Source organism: Saccoglossus kowalevskii, chromosome 14 (assembly GCF_978046115.1).
Source record: "Saccoglossus kowalevskii chromosome 14, keSacKowa6.1, whole genome shotgun sequence".
Lineage (NCBI taxonomy): Eukaryota > Metazoa > Hemichordata > Enteropneusta > Harrimaniidae > Saccoglossus > Saccoglossus kowalevskii.
In genome coordinates this window covers 3,711,585-3,735,740 of record NC_140654.1, presented here as the reverse complement: position 1 = coordinate 3,735,740, position 24,156 = coordinate 3,711,585, and the positions used below count along the sequence as shown (strand labels likewise).

The window sequence follows — 24,156 nt, the reverse complement described above, 5'->3', positions numbered from 1 at the left end:
AAAATTTCAATGGTATTGATTGTGTTGACTCCTATAACTGCTATATATTTGGGAATTATCTTTCATTGTAATGGGAAGTTTGATGTGGGTATTGCTTGGTTATATGACAAAGCACGCAAAGCACTTTTCAAGATTTACAGAATGTTATGAGATAACAATGATTGTTACTCTGTGCGGTTAGCAGGCAAATTATTTGACTCATTAGTAAAACCAATTATGCTTTACAGTTCCGATATCTGGGGTAGTTTTATGTTCAATTTATTTCATGGCACATGAAATAACAGACTTGTAATTACCAATCACAAGTTTCTTTCCAAATTATTTAGTGATAAAATGCTCATTGAGAAAATGGATATTAATTTTTGCAAACAAGTCTTGGGAGTTAACAGAAAAGCTTCAAATAATGCTTGTAGGGGGGAATTGGGTTGATATCCAATTATTATCAATGCCTGTACTACAGTAATGAGTTATTTTCAAAGATTGCGTTGTAAGAAAACAAGCAATTCTATTTTAGAAGCCGCTTTTAATTTTAAGTCTAGTAGTTGTGATTCATGGTACATCTATGTCAAACAACAATTACAGGTTACACAGTTTACAGTTGATGACCTTAATCAGAAAGACTTTGGTGAGATGTTCAAAGAAAAAATGGAAAACATTTACTTTAGTAAATGTAAGAAGGAAATCACCCAAACAGATAATAACAAACTTTGCATTTATAGCACTTTTAAATCTTGTATTAAATTTGAACAATATTTAGAAAACACCAAAAACAGGAAGTTTAGAAATGCTCTAACCAAATTCAGGATTTCAGCCAATCAGCTACCAGTCGAAAAAGGTCGACATAGAGGCATCAAAAGAGAAGACAGATTCTGTCATCTGTGTAACTGTAGTGAAGTTGGTGATGAAAAACATTACCTTTTCAGATGTAATCATGACAAAATTAGGGAATTAAGAAATGCATTATTTACAACAATCCATGATTATGCGCCTAGTCTACAACTATTAGCTAGAGAGGATATTTTTGTTTTGATTTTTTCTGATCTTTTTATTTGTAGTAGTCTAGCAAAATTTGTTTTTCATGTTTTAGAATTGTTTTAGTTTATTTTGTTTGTGTTATTTTGGACTTTACACTAGCTCCGTATTGTGTATGTGCCAAATACAATATCCTATCCTGTCCTATCCTAATTCAGAAACTAAAAATAGTAATAATAATAATGCTAAATACTTAATATCATGTCTATATATTTTATTTATAAGATTTAGGCTAGTTAATTTACCTACATGTATTATTTCCTATTATTCTGCAGGTTCCTAGCTCTTTTTATACTACCAATAGTCAGGAAATCTTGCTTTGATTTTATCCTTAACCATGTTAATTCATTTCAATATAACAAAAATTGGGACAGTCATTTAAAGTTTCATCTCTGTAGAAAATATCAATTGATACATTGCATGCAAAGAACATATAACTGTCATTCATTATTTGGGAAAATTAGCATATTCATATTAGTATCAACTAAATAGGGGTACAATCAGCCACGTCTGTACCATTGAATTCTAGGCAACATTTCCAGTTGAAACAAATCTGCATGTGTAATGTACTTCTGGTTGATACAGAGACTGGCTGTAGATTTCATAAAGGCTTAAAAATATTTGTCTCCGTTCGGATGCAGTTTGAAATTCGGGACCTATGAATTGACCTCTAGCTGTGTGCGCATGCATTCATATATCTTAGACATGCCTGGACCAATTACATTCAAACTTTCCACATACATAATATTATCCATATTTACATCAATTTGTTTCACGATCTGATTCAAGATGGTCGAAAGGCGGCCATTTTTGTTCTGAAAAATCATCAAAATCAAGCATTTCTCGGCTGTTTACAGATGGATTTTGTTCAAACTTAGTACATACATTGGACATTATGCGCATCATTTTATTTTTCAGATTCAAAATGTGGTTCTAGAGCCATATCTCTGACGTGCTTTGACTGATGTTCAAATTTTATATATTCATTATACTTCATATCATAGATATACAGATGTATAGGTTTGACGATCCAATTATAAATAGTATCAACAAAGTCTGTGAATATTCAGAAATAATCAAATCAAATTTATTTGGTTTATTATGGTTTCAATGATACAAATGCTATAACCTGGACAGCTTATTAAAATGTACAACGTGTCTTGGATATGTGACTGTGGTCTCTGAACATATCACTGATACTTACTGTGTTGTTAACAATAGGAGCTTGACAGTTAAATATAACGGTATTCATGTGATTCAGAAATAACATACTACTAGTACTTGTATGAAGGAACCAGATAAGTTAAACAGATACATGCTGTTAACAAAATTGCTGTTGATAAAACTACCCCCCCCCCATAAAATAACAATTCTATATTATTACTTATGTGGTGATGGTGTGATTAGTAGAGTAATACAAGTAGAGATTGATACCCAAGTGTAACGGTATAAGTATACACATGTTTCAAACTCATTATTGTGCATGCTTTCTTAGAAATATATTATTTGCATATTTAGTGAGCCCATTAAGTCTTACTTCCTGACTACTATACTAAATTATAATTGAAGTGTAAGGTTCTGAAATATTATACAATGTAGGTGAAAATAAGTTATCAGTACTGATAGCTTGGACAGGATTGAAACCTAAACCCGGACCATTTACCAAATATCTTGTATCTGATATCGAGGTATGTATGGGTAAACCCGGACCATTTACCAAATATCTTGTATCTGATATCGAGGTATGTATGGGTAAACCCGGACCAGTTACCAAATATCTTGTATCTGATATCGAGGTATGTATGGGTAAACCCGGACCAGTTACCAAATATCTTGTATCTGATATCGTGGTATGTATTGGTAAACCCGGACCAGTTACCAAATATCTTGTATCTGATATCGAGGTATGGATGGGTAAACCCAGACCATTAACCAAATATCTTGTATCTGATATCGAGGTATGTATGGGTAAACCCGGACCAGTTACCAAATATCTTGTATCTGATATCGAGGTATGTATGGGTAAACCCAGACCATTAACCAAATATCTTGTATCTGATATCGAGGTATGTATGGGTAAACCCGGACCATTAACCAAATATCTTGTATCTGATATCGAGGTATGTATGGGTAAACCCGGACCAGTTACCAAATATCTTGTATCTGATATCGTGGTATGTATGGGTAAACCCGGACCATTTACCAAATATCTTGTATCTGATATCGTGGTATGTATGGGTAAACCCGGACCAGTTACCAAATATCTTGTATCTGATATCGAGGTATGTGTGGGTAAACCCGGACCATTTACCAAATATCTTGTATCTGATATCGAGGTATGTATGGGTAAACCCGGACCAGTTACCAAATATCTTGTATCTGATATCGAGGTATGTATGGGTAAACCCGGACCATTTACCAAACATCTTGTATCTGATATCGAGGTATGTATGGGTAAACCCGGACCAGTTACCAAATATCTTGTATCTGATATCGAGGTATGTATGGGTAAACCCGGACCAGTTACCAAATATCTTGTATCTGATATCGTGGTATGTATTGGTAAACCCGGACCAGTTACCAAATATCTTGTATCTGATATCGAGGTATGGATGGGTAAACCCAGACCATTAACCAAATATCTTGTATCTGATATCGAGGTATGTATGGGTAAACCCGGACCAGTTACCAAATATCTTGTATGTGATATCGAGGTATGTATGGGTAAACCCAGACCATTAACCAAATATCTTGTATCTGATATCGAGGTATGTATGGGTAAACCCGGACCATTAACCAAATATCTTGTATCTGATATCGAGGTATGTATGGGTAAACCCGGACCAGTTACCAAATATCTTGTATCTGATATCGTGGTATGTATGGGTAAACCCGGACCATTTACCAAATATCTTGTATCTGATATCGTGGTATGTATGGGTAAACCCGGACCAGTTACCAAATATCTTGTATCTGATATCGAGGTATGTGTGGGTAAACCCGGACCATTTACCAAATATCTTGTATCTGATATCGAGGTATGTATGGGTAAACCCGGACCAGTTACCAAATATCTTGTATCTGATATCGAGGTATGTATGGGTAAACCCGGACCATTTACCAAACATCTTGTATCTGATATCGAGGTATGTATGGGTAAACCCGGACCATAAACCAAATATCTTGTATCTGATATCGAGGTATGTATGGGTAAACCCGGACCATTAACCAAATATCTTGTATCTGATATCGAGGTATGTATGGGTAAACCCGGACCATTTACCAAATATCTTGTATCTGATATCGTGGTATGTATGGGTAAACCCGGACCATTTACCAAATATCTTGTATCTGATATCGAGGTATGTATGGGTAAACCCGGACCATTTACCAAATATCTTGTATCTGATATCGAGGTATGTATGGGTAAACCCGGACCATTTACCAAATATCTTGTATCTGATATGGAGGTACATGTATGTATGGGTAAACCCGGACCATTAACCAAATATCTTGTATCTGATATCGTGGTATGTATGGGTAAACCCGGACCATTTACCAAATATCTTGTATCTGATATCGAGGTATGTATGGGTAAACCCGGACCATTTACCAAATATCTTGTATCTGATATCGAGGTATGTATGGGTAAACCCGGACCATTTACCAAATATCTTGTATCTGATATCGAGGTATGTATGGGTATCTCTCGAGGCAAAATGCAAATTAAAACTACACTAATTTTAAACCATTTTATAGCTGATTTGTACACAATTATACGGCTGAATGAGTATATAAAATTAATAGTTTTGTTTTGTTTTAGTACATGCACATTATAAATTACTATACTGTAGTAATTCAACTGAATATGTATTTATGCATTCTAGTAATACAAGTACACTGTATGTACTCTTTAGTTAAATCGAAAACAATACGTAAGCAAGTACAAATTGTACGTACATTGTACATAGGTAGATTTTTTATCTCCACCGTCATCATAGATGACAACACTTATATTTGAAGTTATGCAATATTCTATTTTATGTATTAAAACAAGTTTCACATTTCTCAATAGCATACATACATTGATAATGAAAAAAATGCGAAATACTCACGGATTTTTTAGTAACCATGTTTCAGCACTGAGTGTGAACCACTCAATTTATCAAGTATAACATTTTTGAAATGAATTGAGAAATTCTCAAATGCGAGTTATTTAACCACTCGCCAGATAAAAATGTCAGAGTGCCGTGGAAGTGATTGTAATTACTTTCTCATGAACGTACTACACCTTCTATTATCAAGTCACACAACTTAAAGCGTTTTCGGTTAGCATCAACGTGGAACTTGAACACGTAGAAATGCATCAAAACAGAGTATCTTACTGAATATATATTCTGGCACGTTCGCTGTTTATTTCCGATGGCTATTAAAAGTTCCTTCAAAACCTTGAAAGCAACACCGAAAGCAACAACAGCGGGGCAGCACCAGTGCAGCGAACGACAATTTGTTATGCGCAATATCGTTGCGCAGTAGTTTGAGTGACGTCATCCATGTGATATACCCATGTAATATCCACTTGGCGGGCAATATACCATGTAATATCCATTTTTATTCAATGTCATGCTATCAAGTTTCAACCAATCATAGCAGGCGTGAGATGTGATAATATCTAATATTTCCTGTAATGTCTATGTGTGTGATTACACTGATAACTGAGTTAGCATTACTTTTTATGTCCTCAAATAAAAATGTTGTCATGTAAACAAGTATAAGATAAACAAACTAATTGTCTATAAGTTCAGAAAAGCACTGGAGGTTGATATTCTAGCTGAACTCAAATTATCAGCTATGGCTCCTTATCCAACTTGGTAATGATAGACGTTGTCAGTTATAAATAATTACAATAGGAACAGATGAGTTTCTGTAATTACAATCAAAAGTCTTCAATTTAAAGTGCAATTGCGTGTGTGTAGCCAATTCAAGACGCCAACATATATCTATAATTGCTTGTCAAAATGTAACAATTAGTCCAGAACATTCTCACAGCCACATACTTAGGCATGCAGGCATTTTCTTTGTGCTCGTTTTCTTCTCAGATGTAGTGCAGAATTTGTTCAACATGTTTGAAATGTTTGAACCATATCATGTTCTGTAAATAGTCTGGTCTACTGATATGGAATTGAACTGCCAAGGTCATATAAATAAGGTCACTTTCCTGTTTCTATACAGCATTTTGTATCCACCAGTCATAACTAGTGTAATTTTCTTTAAAATTTGATTATAATTATCATAACATTATTTGCATTAATTTCTAGCTATGAGAAAAAGCAGAATCAAAATTTTCTGACAGGATTTTAAAATGTTAAAATTACTTGATTGATCTGTGCGATGTGGAAGTGAGAAATCCAACATCAGTAATTTCAGTATGTGATTGATGCAGATATTGTTTGAAGCACTTATTGTTATTCAATTAATCATTGAATATTCTAAAAATGAGCCTTGTCAAGTATTCATAATACTCAAGGGGTTCCGTGAGATTGATATCATGATTTGTAAATCTAGCTGGGGTTTATGTCAACAATGTAAAGTAAGGCCCTCTGGCCTGCATTTTTGTAATGCTATAGTTTTTTTTTACCACCATTTGAGTGCAACATTTTGAACCTACTCAAATATTTTTTTATAAGTTCTTTTTTGAAAAAAAAATGGAAAATTTTTTTTTGTTGAGAATGTTACCAAAGTTGGCATGTATCGATATTCACTTCTTTAACATTTTGTCCTTGACACAAATTTATTTATAGTCATTTGTGAAATCTTCATGAAGCTTTGTAATACAATGTAAATAAAAAAAAGTTACTCAATATGTATATTACCATGGTATTAAATTTAAAATCATGGCAACCATTTTAAATTGTAAACTGTCAACATTTAGATTAATCAGGCTTTTAGTTAATATGATTCCGGAGATATAGCGTGCAAAATTTGTACTAAGACTTTCAAGTAAGTCATTTATAACATTTATTATTGGATTCCTCAGAATTTTCTATAAAATACTCACTCATCTGCAGACATTGCCGAGTTTCACACGCTAGAATTAAAATAGAATCAATTGAACTTGTGAATTGTGTTGAAATTTCTTTGAAACATTTTTTAATTTGGAATACCATAAAATTTCATTTATTAAAAATATAAATTAAATCACATGCAAATACAATATGTATGTTTTGTATACATGTAGTTTTAGGACATAATATACTATGTATGCGTATATGAATCATATATACACAAATTAGTTGTTCAAATTTATTAGGAATTAAGTATATCACCATGGTGACAAATATAGCTAATGTGAAAGATAGAAAATTAATAAATACATTAGCGTACATACATTATGATTTTGGTATTTTATGGCAATCTTTAAATGCTTGAAGAATAACTTGGAATTCTAGCTCCAACCTGTCATGTCTGATTTCACTACATGTATTAAGGAGGGGGGAGGGATCTTTCATAACGATTATGTTTAATTTTTCTCAAACACTTAGAAACTGGGATGGCAATGATACTAGTCCTGTGGGATTAACCTTGCTTTGATAAGTGATATACACTGTGATAGGCCACCTGCAGGAACAATCTTGTATACATAACTGTAAACTTTCATAAGCAGAGCTGAGAGAGGTAAATTTACGTAACTGATAGAGACTTTCATAAGCATAGCTGAGAGAGGTAAATTTACGTAACTGATAGAGACTTTCATAAGCAGAGCTGAGAAAGGTAAATTTACGTAACTGATAGAGACTTTCATAAGCAGAGCTGAGAAAGGTAAATTTACGTAACTGATAGAGACTTTCATAAGCAAAGCTGAGAGAGGTAAATTTACGTAACTGATAGAGACTTTCATAAGCAGAGCTGAGAGAGGTAAATTTACGTAACTGATAGAGACTTTCATAAGCAGAGCTGAGAAAGGTAAATTTACGTAACTGATAGAGACTTTCATAAGCAGAGCTGAGAAAGGTAAATTTACGTAACTGATAGAGACTTTCATAAGCAAAGCTGAGAGAGGTAAATTTACGTAACTGATAGAGACTTTCATAAGCAGAGCTGAGAGAGGTAAATTTACGTAACTGATAAAGACTTTCATAAGCAGAGCTGAGAGAGGTAAATTTACGTAACTGATAGAGACTTTCATAAGCAGAGCTGAGAAAGGTAAATTTACGTAACTGATAAAGACTTTCATAAGCAGAGCTGAGAAAGGTAAATTTACGTAACTGATAGAGACTTTCATAAGCAGAGCTGAGAGAGGTAAATTTACGTAACTGATAAAGACTTTCATAAGCAGAGCTGAGAGAGGTAAATTTACGTAACTGATAGAGACTTTCATAAGCAGAGCTGGGAGAGGTAAATTTACGTAACTGATAAAGACTTTCATAAGCAGAGCTGAGAGAGGTAAATTTACGTAACTGATAAAGACTTTCATAAGCAGAGCTGAGAAAGGTAAATTTACGTAACTGATAGAGACTTTCATAAGCAGAGCTGAGAGAGGTAAATTTACGTAACTGATAGAGACTTTCATAAGCAGAGCTGAGAAAGGTAAATTTACGTAACTGATAAAGACTTTCATAAGCAGAGCTGAGAGAGGTAAATTTACGTAACTGATAGAGACTTTCATAAGCAGAGCTGAGAGAGGTAAATTTACGTAACTGATAGAGACTTTCATAAGCAGAGCTGAGAGAGGTAAATTTACGTAACTGATAGAGACTTTCATAAGCAGAGCTGAGAGAGGTAAATTTACGTAACTGATAAAGACTTTCATAAGCAGAGCTGAGAAAGGTAAATTTACGTAACTGATAGAGACTTTCATAAGCAGAGCTGAGAGAGGTAAATTTACGTAACTGATAGAGACTTTCATAAGCAGAGCTGAGAAAGGTAAATTTACGTAACTGATAGAGACTTTCATAAGCAGAGCTGAGAGAGGTAAATTTACGTAACTGATAGAGACTTTCATAAGCAGAGCTGAGAGGGGTAAATTTACGTAACTGATAAAGACTTTCATAAGCAGAGCTGAGAAAGGTAAATTTACGTAACTGATAGAGACTTTCATAAGCAGAGCTGAGAAAGGTAAATTTACGTAACTGATAGAGACTTTCATAAGCAGAGCTGAGAGAGGTAAATTTACGTAACTGATAAAGACTTTCATAAGCAGAGCTGAGAGAGGTAAATTTACGTAACTGATAGAGACTTTCATAAGCAGAGCTGAGAAAGGTAAATTTACGTAACTGATAGAGACTTTCCTTAGCAAGGAAATCTCAGAATTTTATTGCAGTGATCATTTCACTTAATAAGGTACAAGTCTGGGATTTTTCCAGGAGTAAATATTGAACAGTTTTCTGTATAAAGATAGCAAACTTTCAAACCATGATATAGCTGCCAGTGAAGATACTAGGTATCTCCTAAGATTCCTTGTCACTCTGGATTTGATATATTTTATTTTTCCCAAACTTGTTATCTTAGTAAAGTAGATTGAGATTAGAATCACGGATTGAGAGATTTCCACTTGGTAAATTCTATAATAAAATGTATCATTAACTTATAAGCTGTAAGATATAATGATGAAAATAGGCTAAATTTCCCCAGGGCAAATGATGGTAAATGCTATCATTTAATGAAACACATATCAGCAAATTTCACAGTATAAGGAAACAGAGAATTTTAGTTGCAAAAGCGAGGATTCACTGTGATTTCATAAAATTTAATCACCATGAATACAGTCAAATTACCAATATAATTTTTGCGACAGAAAATACTTTCTGTTTTCTATTTTTAAAAGTTTTTAATGATCACTGCAAATAAATTTTCTGTTGTTGTTGTCCCATTGATAAATGAGTGAACTATTCTATAAAATACATGTATATCCAAAAAAAAATGTTTACACAAGGTTTTTTTTTGTGGATTGTATTAGTAACTAAGGAATATAATTTATTGTTTCCTAATATGTTGATGAATGAATTTTTAAATGTCTTAAGTATTTTTAAAAATGAATAAGAAAGTTTATCGAGGATTATGTTCAAATGTTATATATTCATTATACATCATGTACCAACTATCTGATTCAAAATGACCAAATGGTGGCCTTTTTATGAGCTAAAAAATCATCAAAAATCAAACATTTCTGGCAAACAGGAACTGGATATTGCTGGCATGTTTATGTTCCAACTATATTAATACATGTATAAACAAAACTATATATCTTAAATTTGATAACTAACAGGGACTGTGCCATGCATGGTCTGTTATTGAATGTGTAATACTAATCCATATTAACACATGGTAATATGGTTAGTCACATGACATATACTATCCTTGTTATAATGAACACCTTTATAATGAATTTCCTGATATAACGTACACATAGGATATCTGCCACTCACATGTGTTGATAAATTTTTTTTAGGCTAATGCAATTTTCATGGAAAAGAATTTTTGTGAATAAAAAATAATTTTCCAGCTGTCTAGTTAGTGTTTACATAACATAACATTGTACCTTCTAACAATTCACCCTGTGTTTATGTAACATGTACATGCTAACAGTTCACCTTGTGTTTACATAACATGTACATCATAACAGTTCACTCTATGTTTACTTAACATGTACATCATAACAGTTCACTCTGTGTTTACATAACATGTACATCATAACAGTTTACCCTGTGTTTACTTAACTTGTACATCATAACAGTTCACTCTGTGTTTACATAACATGTACATCATAACAGTTCACCCTGTGTTTACATAACATGTAAATCTTAACAGTTCACCCTGTGTTTACTTAACATGTACATCATAACAGTTTACCCTGGGTTTACATAACATGTACATCATAACAGTTCACCCTATGTTTACTTAACTTGTACATCATAACAGTTTACCCTGTGTTTACATAACATGTACATCATAACAGTTCACCCTGTGTTTACATAACATGTACATCATAACAGTTCACCCTGTGTTTACTTAACATGTACATCATAACAGTTAACTCTGTGTTTACATAACATGTACATCATAACAGTTCACCCTGTGTTTACATAACATGTACATCATAACAGTTCACCCTGTTTTTACATAACATGTACATCATAACAGTTCACCCTGTGTTTACTTAACATGTACATCATAACAGTTTACCCTATGTTTATATAACATGTACATCATAACAGTTCACCCTGTGTTTACATAACATGTACATCATAACAGTTTACCCTGTGTTTACTTAACATGTACATCATAACAGTTCACCCTGTGTTTACTTAACATGTACATCATAACAGTTTACCCTATGTTTACATAACATGTACATCATAACAGTTCACCCTGTGTTTACATAACATGTACATCATAACAGTTCACCCTGTTTTTACATAACATGTACATCATAACAGTTCACCCTGTGTTTACTTAACATGTACATCATAACAGTTTACCCTATGTTTACATAACATGTACATCATAACAGTTCACCCTGTGTTTACATAACATGTACATCATAACAGTTTATCCTGTGTTTACATAACATGTACATCATAACAGTTTACCCTATGTTTACATAACATGTACATCATAACAGTTCACCCTGTGTTTACTTAACATGTACATCATAACAGTTAACTCTGTGTTTACATAACATGTACATCATAACAGTTCACCCTGTGTTTACTTAACATGTACATCATAACAGTTAACTCTGTGTTTACATAACATGTACATCATAACAGTTCACCCTGTGTTTACATAACATGTACACCATAACAGTTCAACCTGTGTTTACTTAACATGTACATCATAACAGTTCACTCTGTGTTTACATAACATGTACATCATAACAGTTTACCCTGTGTTTACTTAACATGTACATCATAACAGTTTACCCTGTGTTTACATAACATGTACATCTTAACAGTTCACTCTGTGTTTACATAACATGTACATCATAACAGTTTACTCTGTGTTTACATAACATGTACATGCTAACAGTTCACTCTGTGTTTACATAACATGTACATCATAACAGTTTACTCTGTGTTTACATAACATGTACATCATAACAATTCACCCTGTGTTTACGTAACATGTACATGCTAACAGTTCACTCTGTGTTTACATAACATGTACATCTTAACAGTTCAAGCTAAAAATCAATTCAACTGAAACACTCACAAAAAAGTGTGAAGTAAGTTTACAAATATAAACAAACTGTTTCAGTCAGAATCAGATAAATAGATCAAGGATGCTAGCATCCAATTTACAAAACTTTGACCAAAACTGTGTTGTTATATCTGTAAACCCACACTATTGAGTGAGTATTTCAGATTTATACCATAAAAACTGATACATTTAAAAGATTCAGCAATCAGTTACATTGCCATTGCACAGCACTGTATGTTAATTTACATATTATACAACAAGTGTATTGTACAATTTATCATTAGCTCATGAATAATTCAATGCATAACACTTGACATTGACATGACCTTTATAATACCCATCGGAAATCCAAATCTCAGTTGTTAGAGAATCTACCTGCTATGGTTGATGTTGTGAATTCAAACCCCTTCCTTCCCAACTTTTCAATAATTGAGGAGGAAGACTGTGTTCGTTAACTGTAGACGTTGTACCTTTACTAAAGCTGTGCAGTCAAGGTGCAATGTCTGATATACCAATGTTATGTAGCTAAGAAAGACAATGCTGTCTTACAAAATATACCAGTTATCTGTAGCAATCATACTTAGCTTATGAATGCAACTGTAAAAATTACACTGCATAGAAATACAAGTGTGGTTGGTCTACAATTAGCATAAAGACAAAGAGACATGTAGATTACGAAAATAAACCAATGACCAAAGTCCATTTTAGGTGCATTATGGGTGAAAAGAGTTATATTCCAATGATTTGGTATACAACACATGTAAGTTTTGGTTTATGTACGCTTATATTGGGCCATTCCAGTTTATATCTGCACCCCCCTGTTGATGAGCTTGTGTGTTTACTTCATACAGGGTATAATTTCCATGGGTGTATAAGTCATACAAAGTTTTATTTCAAAATCACCATTCACCATACAGTAATGGAAATCCAAAACTATAGTTCCTACTTATGGTATTGATGAGTTCCTTTGTGACACCATACAGATTAGGATTTCCAAATATAACTTTCATCATATGCTAATTTACCAAGTTAAAAATTTTATATTTGATAATGGAAATCCAAACTAGTCCTGATTCACGGTGTTGATGAGCTCATTCGTGCCACCATCCTTATCTATTTTCAGTAATAACTATTTCATACTGGCCCAATTTTTTTACCATATACAGTCAGAATTCCAGTTTTTTTAGTCATACTGTTGGAAATCCAACCTCATCAACCGGTATGTGGCGAGATAAACATGGCCATATTTTATTTAGTAGCCATAACTGCCTGGATTTCCAGGAATTTTTTTCCCATACTCGTCTGGATTTCCAGATTCTGTTTCTCCATATACAGTTGGAATTCCGGGGTATTTTCCCCATCATACAGTGCTGGAAATCCGACCTCATCAACAGGGGGGTGCAGATATAAACTGGAATGGCCCATTGGATGTACTTATTAGGGAGGTAATGCACTACTGATATGTCATTTAAAACGTTTATTCATTTCCTTCACTTGGCCCCACATTTATTACGACTTTCACTTAAAACTTCTTTTTTTTAGAAATTATCAAATCTGAAATATTGTGCTTTTCAGGAAATAAATTCAAAATATATTTATAAAATGTTCACATTCAAAATGAGTGTCTGTCTTTTCTTCTTCGTTGACCAATCACAGAACTGCTTGGCATGCTTGCATAGTATTACAGCATGTCAGCCAATCAAATACAATAGTGCCCATTTGTTTTAAAAAGTATACTCTCATTCACTGTATAGGTTCTATTGATGTAAAATTTTCCTTTAAATACAAAATGATATTATATTTAGAGCATTTATCATTGTGGTTGTCCAACAAGCTCATATGGAATTCCCTAATTTAGATGATATTCATAATTTTCAATGCTAAGAAGAATAAAATGTTTTTTTTTGAAAAAATCTTCGAAAAATTATTAAAATCTGAATAATTAAAAAAAACAAGACTTAAAATGTTGGGGGAGGATGAAATACTAAGACTATTTTCATTTATGTGAGAACACATACTGTTTGAATGTTTTTTACCAGTCATATGTGTGTATTTGAAAAATAACCATTTAAATTATTAAAATGTCACTTTAATACAAGAAAAGAACCACAGCAAGCATGAACAAATGCCCCCACCCCACCCACCAAGCAAAATACTACACAAAAAAACTCAAAATTTCAAATTGTGAATCTGCCAAACTATACTTTTTATGTGTGTGTCCTCCATCCCTGAATGAGTATAAAAGCAGTCAGTGTACAGTTGGAGAGTTAGTTTGCAAGGATTTTTAGAGCATCCTGTTGTTCTGTGATGAAAGAAAACCATTAACTTAACATGTTTGGCATACTGATTATAGAACTCATTAATAGCCACTGACTCTAATTCTGGTGTAACCAGCTCAGACCATTTCCTGGCTTTATAGGTAAGAAATTGCACAAAAATGATATTACATTGGTTTTCACTTCATTTGAGCTGATAAATAATAATCAAGGTCCATTAGATAATTATATTTCATTAAAAGTGATGTTGTCATGGAAACAACATGTAGGTGATAATATTTGGTGTATTTTTATCCCACATTGACATTGTTATAAATATTCTAAGTCTTTGTTGATATACATATGTAAACATTAATGGAAAAATATTCAGTGTTTTCTTTCAATTAATTTTACAATTCCTGTACAAACATATATGGAAATTTGAACCTTCATTCAGGAAGTGAATGTTGAATTGCTTTTGTCATTTGCTTTGCAGTGTCACTACCGGTACTTTCTAGTGTATTTTTATAGTTTGCCCAGCTTTTTCAGATATGAATGAATCTGCAATTCTCAATTGATATTTGAATCAGATTTGCAAACTGCACTTATTCATGTAATGGTGTCCAAAATAATTTTGAATAGGTTTAATAAAGTTGTTCATTATACCTGTATATATTTTCAATAAAAAAACATTGCAAATTTATTAAATTGTTAAAATTTTCAAAATGTTTTTATTTTGGCCAAGAATTATGCCATATTAATTATTCCAATCATATTTCCAATTAGTATTAAATAAATAAATATGAATGACAAATAGTAAATTATTTTTTCTAATATTTTTAAGAATTCATTCAGATTCTCATAGACAAATTCCTTCACTGGGCGTTACGACTTCATATCTGCTAAAGGTTGTAATAGTGAATCTGAAACAGTTGATTGAAACTGACAGAAACTTAAAAACTACACAACAACACAATGTTCTATATTTGATAATAGATAAATTCGCTTCATACTAAAACGAGGTTTTGCTACAAAATTATTATCAAACTAATGAGTTGAGACAGCACAGGTTGATGCTACTACATGTACCACTGTCTGAGGGACTTTTAGCTCCGCTGTTGACTTAGTCGAGTGGAGCTTATCATATGAGTGATTGTCCATCAGCGTCTGTCGTCGTCCATGTCAACTTTTACTTTTTTGACTTCTTCTTGAAAACTACAAGCCTGAATGCTTTGATACTTGGTGTATATGTACCTTGGGTAGACCTCTCTTAGATTTGTTCATTTCATAGTGATATTTTTAATTCTGTAATTTTGATGAATATTTTTGGTAAAAAGTGATATTTTCGACTTCTTGTTGTAAACTGCACTTCTGATTGCTTTGATATTACATATATAGGTACTACATGTGGACCTCTCAGATTTGTTCATTTCGTGATGATCTTTTATTCTTTAATTTTGATGAATATTTTTGTCATTTTTGGTAAAAAGTGACATTTTCAACTTCTTGTTGAAAACAGCAAGTCTGGTTGCTTTGATATTATTTATTTAGATACTACATTGAGACCACTCTCAGATTTGTTCATTTCGTGATGATATCTTAAATTCTTTAATTTTTCCGAATATTTTTGGTAAAAAGTGATATTTTCGACTTTCGAAGTCTGATTGCTTTTATATTATACATATACTAGTAGGTACTACATGTGGACCTCTTAGATTTGTTCATTTCATGATGATATCTTCATTTATCTAATTTTAATAAATATTTTTGTCATTTTTGGTAAAAAGGGATTTTGTTTAAGTTTAGTACATTCTTTGAACGCCACATCATTGTGTTTTTCAGATCAGATTCAATTGATAACTGACGGCCATTTCTTTTTTGATGAATGCATTTCAGAAGCATATCTCTAATATGCCTTGACCAATTATGTTCAATCTTGAGAAATACATCATATATCATGTCACACACATGCAATTTGTTCTGCAATCTAATACAAGATACATGTACCTGAATGATGTCAAATTCGGCCATTCCAGAATAGCACCAAATCAAACTTTACATATGTCAAGTTCAGATTCAAAATAATTGACTTACATATTTATACAATGTACCATGCTATTTATGAGTTTATTGGCAAGGTCATTTTTGATTTACTTATGGCGTTAAAACAACTTTTTATTTAGCTTATTGACCCGTCACCTTCCGCTTGTGTTACTCCTTATTATTATACATCTGTCACCCTAACGCCATAAGTTACAGCGTGTCGTAATTTTGCGGTATTTTACGGGGTATTTTCATCCTACCATATAAGGAAATGCGAATACCATATATGGAGCGATTACGTGTGTGAGCGTTCTCTAATAATAAAAACAAACATGGCTGCCACCAGGGTTTGACCAGACTCCACACAAAGAAGTTCGCTAAATCTGTTCTAAACTTTTGGGATTTCGGCATTCCCATGATGTATCCTTGGAAGGAAAAGATGCTGTGCGTCGGTCAATACTCCCGCTGTACTGTCTTCATGCATACTTTGAGGTATCCTCGTATTAACCTCATATTAGCAAGATAAATTTTAAATTATTGAAGATGACATAGTGTTGAACTGGATTGCCTGTTTTAATTTTTATTAGCCCCATCTGAAAGGATGCTGATAATTTAGGTTGCTTATGTCAGTACTTCGTCCATTCACTCTTGTATCTCTAACATTCATACATCAATTTCACTTAAAGTTGTTTTGTGGGCAGTGTATTATGGGTAACAGGGGTATGTGGTTTACATTGATTTATCAATATTAAGTGAGTCTTTTGAATAAAAATAGAAAATGTTATTATTTAATGTTTAAAAGACGTTTTATGTACATGTAAGTACATGATGTTAGATTATAGGTTTCACACCGCAATTATAATTTGTATCAAAGGTCCCGGTGACCTGAATGTGATTCTCTCTATTTTGAAAATAACTTTAGGCAAAAGATAGCATGCTTGTATAGTGTGAATCAGGTGTTTTTGTAATGGCAGACTGATACAGCCATTGACACTTACATTTTTGTTTCTGGTCTGTTGCTACCAACCCCAAAAATTGACTTGCCAGCCCAACAATTAGATAAGACTAGGCAATTATTGATTTTCATATACTGATTTACTCCTACAGTCCCTTGAAACCAGAGTTTCAATATAGACTGTAGGGGTTAGTAAGTCAGTTAATAATGTGTTATTGAAACTCTGGTTTCAAGGGACTGTAGGAGTAAATCAGTATATGAAAATCAATAATTACCTAGTCTTATCTAATGTAATTTCATTTATCAGCTGAAAATTATCATTATGAAAATTTGATAATTAATATGCACTGTGTCCAACCAAAAACTATTCAGGTCTGTGAATCATCCTAGAACTTCAATGTATCAAGTTTTTTTGAAATTGGACAAGCTCACTAACCTCAAAGCAACTTGACTACTGTATGACTGCAATCAACCCAAAAAGTCTTGTATAAAAATAATCACATCATGAGTACAAGAGTATATGCCAGTTGTATTTCATTGCCCTTAAATACAACTTTGAAACATTCTGAAGTAAATGCAGTGTTTCAATACTTTACCGTAATCAGTGGTTAGTGGATGTACAAATAAGACTTCTCCAGGGAAAATTAGCATATTTGAGGCAGATAATCACCTCGCATAGCCTGACAGTCATACACCACTTGAACTTAAAAATTATTCAGGAGATTCTAAAGTGAATTTAAAAGGTATGAATACATATACAAATTGTTTTTTCAATAACATTGTTTCCATGGTAATGAATAAAATATTGTGAGATGCCACATGGTGCGTTGATTATGAATATTACTGTTTTTCAATTTTTTAATTATTATGCAGAACCCATTTCCATTTATTTAAATTAAATAATTAAACACATATGTGTATCATTAAGCATTCAACAATTGTCATCATAATGTGAAATAAATTCTCACTGGTGCATGTGAGATTTTATAATGACCTAGGGGGACAATTATTTAATCCATCACCTTAGAGAGTCAATTGTGGCTAAAATTAGCATTCATTCATCTTACAATCATCTTTTGCAAAAAAGTCGTCTGGTGTATCTTCAATCATTTCAACAAATTTATAAAACATTTATCATTAGAAATATATATTCACTCCCAAATTATATCTATTTTGTTCAAAATTGACCATGAAAATAGATAGAGAAAATTGCACTCAAGTTTTTGTGGGAATTAAATGTTGGCGATGCTTCTTTTGAAGCTGATGCTCTCTGACATTCTTCGTGTTTGTAATTAACATGTACATCCTTTTATAGTCTCGTCAGAGAATTAAATAAATCAAATCAGCAGTTTTTTGGAAAATCCATAATTCATAAGTAAAAATTGATAAGCTGGTGAAATTGAATCTATTTGTTCCTTCATTCATCCAATGAATCTTGTTACTACTTTAATTACAATTGATGAACAAATAAAACAATCCTAAATTGAATTTTCTTAACAACTTTCGATAGATGACTGCCATGATAAGAATTAATGTGGGTATGTGGGAAAAAACAAGAATAGTCAGAAAAAAAATCTAATCAGTCCCCTTGAATTTTCCTACATCTCTTTCCTTTTCAAACATGCACTCATCCACCAGAATTATATCTGGTAACATTTTTAATGTGTTCTGTGTGGTCCATAAACTGTTAGTTTCATATATGCATTAATTAATTTAATTTATTCTTTTAAATTTTGTTAATGAACTTTATAATTGTTGACAAGCTATCACAGTCATTTAAATACTATGTACTTCATTTTTTTCGAATTTATACATATTTGTAGATAAAAATATGAAACAAAAATTATATTGAAAGTCAGTAACAAAAAGTGGGTTTAGTTGTCTCTATGGATACAGCTGTTTTGTGATTTTCCAAATACTTTACTCAGTTAGTAATTTTGAATTGAAATCACAATCTTGACAAATTGGAATCTTAATTAAAAAAATGTGTGCTTTGACCTCGATTTTAACCTGAATTGTTAGTAAATCTGCCTTGGATAAATTTTGAGTGTACAAAACGTCTTCCAAGTCTGTGACCTAAATGGAGATTGGCCATTAGTCTTATTCCGTGTTGGGAATTTCCATGTGTATAGTTTCCTCCACAAATGCTATCATGTAAAGCTTTCTGACTACCATATTACTTCCAACTATTCCCCTGTTGTTAGTTTCTAAACATTACTATTCGCTGAGAGTAAAAAGCATTCTAATTGTTTCTACTACAAAGCCAATTATAAATAGGGCCAAGTATGACTTTAAATAATATAAGAACAAAGGAAAAATCATTCCGTAACATAAGATTTTATTGATGGTGAATATTTAATTCAAAACTTGTGAACATTATTGAGTGCAGAAGTCAGCTAATATGATTAGTCCGTGATATCACAGAGCTAGCTCTCAAGGGATTTGTGATTTAGGATAAGAGCTCGATTGGATTTTTATGTTAACTACCTGTCTCTTATTTTTTCCTCTACCGCCGCTCTTCCTCGCACGATGAGTATTATATGTCGGTTGTGAATATTATTACTTGCATTTATACAAATAGATGCTGGGGATACTTTTTATGACTGGGTCACAGTTGGATTGTAAGATATTGAAATGCTCCGCATAGTGGGGTGTCCAATCCTTGACCATTGCTTGTTATGCTGGCACTCTATTGCAAGCTGATATGTGAATTTTGACACCCACAAATTTTAACCAACTTATCAATTGCCCATTCCAGCCGCAGCAAGATTGCATGCAAGTATACGTGAGGCGATGTAGTCATGTCAATCTGGTTTGAGGATACGTTGATTTCTGTCGGCCTCGAACCAATTGTTCTACTCATGAGCCGCACCATGTCTAAACCTTCGGCCACAGGTAGTGATGTTCCATCTCTCAAGCCACAGTATGGGGTAAGACTGATGTTTTATTATTCCACTATTTCTAATAGATGCTAGCATCAATTTATTATTATTGTTGTTATGTAAACAGCTGTGTGTCTACCCCAAAGCTGTTAAGTTTCTGGCAATATTTAAGTAGCTATAATTCTCTGCACATGTGATATAGCTTCTAAGGTTAAAATAAGTAACATCAGAATTGAATTTCATTTTATTTATAGATTGGTTTAAAGTGAGATTAGGTGAAATGAAATTAGTCAATTACAAACTTGTTTTCATGTATCGAATTCTGTGTCTTTGTCAGCTGATAATTAAATCATAACAGAATTTTATAGTTTATTATTACACTGGAAACTCACTATATTGTAAAAAAAAAATTATTTTTTAATAATATTAAGATTAATATCAATAATATGACTAATATCTCTGATCACGAGATGTGAAAAAATTTCTCGATTTCAATTTTCTGATAGAATCGAGTGTTAAATGTTAATTTTGGCCATTTTAGGGGGTATTTTTGGACTTCTGTTTCTGATACCCTTAATTTTTGTTTCAGTTCCAATATCCTAATAATGTAATTTTGTTGTATCAAACTACTTAATTCAGGCACTTTTTTTCAGTTCACTGTACATGTACATGCCTTAGGCAGCAGATGCTCTATGGTCTGTAGGGGGTTCAGTTCAGTTAGTATCCTCCCATAGTAATGGGTACACTACCCTCTAGCAGTTATTGGGGCGCCCTCTCCATTACATTGTGTAATAAATATGTCTGGTTTATTGTCAATTGTGTTCCTTGTTTGTCCCAATACAACAAGAACACTTCTGAAATATATTTTGTAAAATTAATTTTGAAATAAAGGAACATCGTTTTTCATTGCCTGTCTAATTTCATATTTTTTTTTATATTTAATAAAAGTTCACTTTCTAAGGACTAGTTATTAAAAATGCAAGGTTTGGATTAGTTTTGGGTGAAAATCTGTGCATACTAATAACCTAATCTGCATAATGATTAGTCAAATTTCGGCCTTTCCAATGATATCTCAAGTACTAATCATCACATTTCAATGAAAATTGGTACATAGATCCTCTAGGACTATGCAGAAACATGATTAGTTTTGGGGTAAATAATTGTGCATATTAATTACCTAATTTGCATAATTAATTAATTTTCAGCTTTTCCATTGATATCTCAAGTACTAATCATCACATATCAATGAAACTTTGTACATAGATGTCATAGGACAATAGACAGACCTGATTAATTTTGGGTTGAAATCTGCTCATATTAATTTCCTAATTAACATAATAATTCATAATTTGTTTGGTTCTAATCACATTTCAATGAAACTTGGTACATAGGTGGTCTTTTACATTGTGCAGACCTTATTAGTTTTACACTCAAATCTGTTCATATTAATTTCCTGATTTGCATGATTAGTTTTCAGCTTTTCCATCAATACATGTATGTCAAATACAAGTAATTTCAAATTAATTTTAATGTGTCTCCAATACTCTCAGCACAAGGAAGTTCATTCTAAGCTTTCTTTGATTTTTTCCCCCTGATTTGCAAGAATCTGAAAAACATGGTTCACAAATTATCTCTTTATTTAATTTCAAGTCGTATTTAAGATGGTTGCCCCATATACATGTAGTTAATATTGGAAGATTTCATTATCACTTGTAATCCAACTGACCATGTTCCCAGCATGCTAAGACAAAAGTGGTGAACTATACATATCATGAAATCTTTTTTGTTTATCTTTTTCACCGCCAGTTCCCTCTTTTCATCACAAATTCACAAAGTAGTCCCGTTTATAGTCTTCACTACAGCAACCGAGGTGTCGCACAACATGGAATTTTATAAAACCATTTTCACAATTCATTTTCATTTTATAATTCCTTTTTAATAACCAATTTTGGTTCTGAAATAAATTTTTAAAGCCCACTTTCGTTTTTTGAGATCTGTTTTTATTTTAAGCCGATTTAATTTTATTTAAAAAACCAGTTTAAATACATTTTCGTTTTTTAAAATCTGTTTTCATTTTTAAAATCCACTTTCATTTTTAAAATCGATTTTCATTTTCAACTCCATTTTTGTTTTTTCAAATTCACAATGAGTTCAACATCTCAATGTTCTTTTTATAGCGCAATGAAAAATAATTTCCAACAACCATCTAGTCAGGGTTGAGAATCAACATGTTCGATTTCAGCCAGGCACAAATACCTTCAATACACATCTTGAAGTGATTAATTGAATCAGATGGCTAATTACATTTGCATATAGCTGCACTTTCCTCTGTCTTCATGTCATACTGAATCAGTATACCGGTATATTCTCTTCAACTCATCACCGAGGGCGTGATTTCGGTTTGTGTCGAGTGTTCGGGCAGCAAATCTCACTATATGCTGAGTTTCAGTCCTGAGCATCTATTGGGATTGAGATCAAGTTTTTTTTGGCATGAGCAGACTCACACATTTCGGCATGTGCTGACTTAGTCCAGGGTCTTGGCATGTGCCAACATCTCTAACCTGAACATCACTAATGAGGAAGAGGTGTGAATGGCTATGTACACACTGTGAGGTACAGCACAAAGCAAAAAACTTTTTTCCACTATTTGTTTGAAACCAGCACCAGTTTGTATGTCAAACTTATGTCAAAGTCTTAAAAAATGACTGAGAAAGTTATAAATAAATAAACATTCACACATTCAATTCTTAAATTTATTAAAGCAAACAGATCCTCAAATATCCCAGTTGTCAGACCATGCATTTAATTAATTTCACATGATGCACTGGTGCATATTGTATTGAATTAGCTAACGAGTAAAAATTTAAAACCACTACAAATTCTTGATAATTTCAGTAAAAGGTTCCATCAAATAAATGAATACTTGAACTTGTTTCCATGGAAATACAAACTACATGCATTTCAAGAAAGAATGAACAAAATACAACCAACCAGCGAGAAAATGGTAAAATACTACAAGAGATAAAAAAAGACAGACTTTTCAAGTTCAACTCTTCGTCAGTGACTAAAAGTTGAACTCGAAATGTCTGTCTTTTTTATCTCTTGTAGTATTTTACCATTTGTAGTATTTTTACCATTTTCCCGCTGGTCGGTTTTATTTTGTTTATTCTGCATTTTTATACTGCTGGCAGCATCACATTTTGTTGTGCATTTTGTGTCTAGTTTTATGCATTTCAAGAAATTCCTGTTTCCAAAGCATTGGAATTGGGTAACCTCGGAGTGGGCGTAAACCCAAAGATAACTTCAGAAAAGATAAAACATTTATTTTGTTTAACATTGTAGCCACATTACCCCCTCAAGAAATTATTCACATGACAATTGTGATTAACCAGGTGCCAGATTAGGGAATACATGTATGTTACATCTATTTGGTGAAAAAAAAATTGCAAAATGACTTGCATCATCATTGAAACAATGAAAAAGCAAAACATGTTCAAAAAAAAATGTATTACTGTAACAATATTATTTACGAATCAACAGAATTTACATTGTAAAAATTATTAGGGTCTGTGGAAAATTCTTCATCATTGTTTTCGATTACACAAAAAATCTCGATATATATTTTCACTATTGAGAAATTTATAGTAATGTCACCCAAGGTCAAGCTCTCATGTTTATGTTGTCAGCAGCTGTGTAAATTGATACATGTGACTCTCATTATGAGAATATAGAATTCTGAGACTTACCAGACCCTGGGCAATTAATAAAGTTTTTTGTTTTTTTTTTAAAT

The 24,156-nt window shown here is 32.6% G+C and overlaps 1 protein-coding gene across 1 annotated transcript in view; it reads left to right on the top strand.

Annotated features, from left to right (window-relative positions):
- Positions 1-24,156, top strand: part of LOC102801116 (gamma-2-syntrophin-like) — a 103,139-nt gene that overhangs the window by 20,923 nt on the left and 58,060 nt on the right. The window contains exon 2 of the mRNA XM_085507802.1: positions 20,243-20,414. Coding sequence (XP_085363928.1) covers positions 20,286-20,414 — 129 coding nt within the window. The 5' untranslated portion in view covers positions 20,243-20,285. The remainder of the gene's footprint in view (positions 1-20,242; positions 20,415-24,156) is intronic.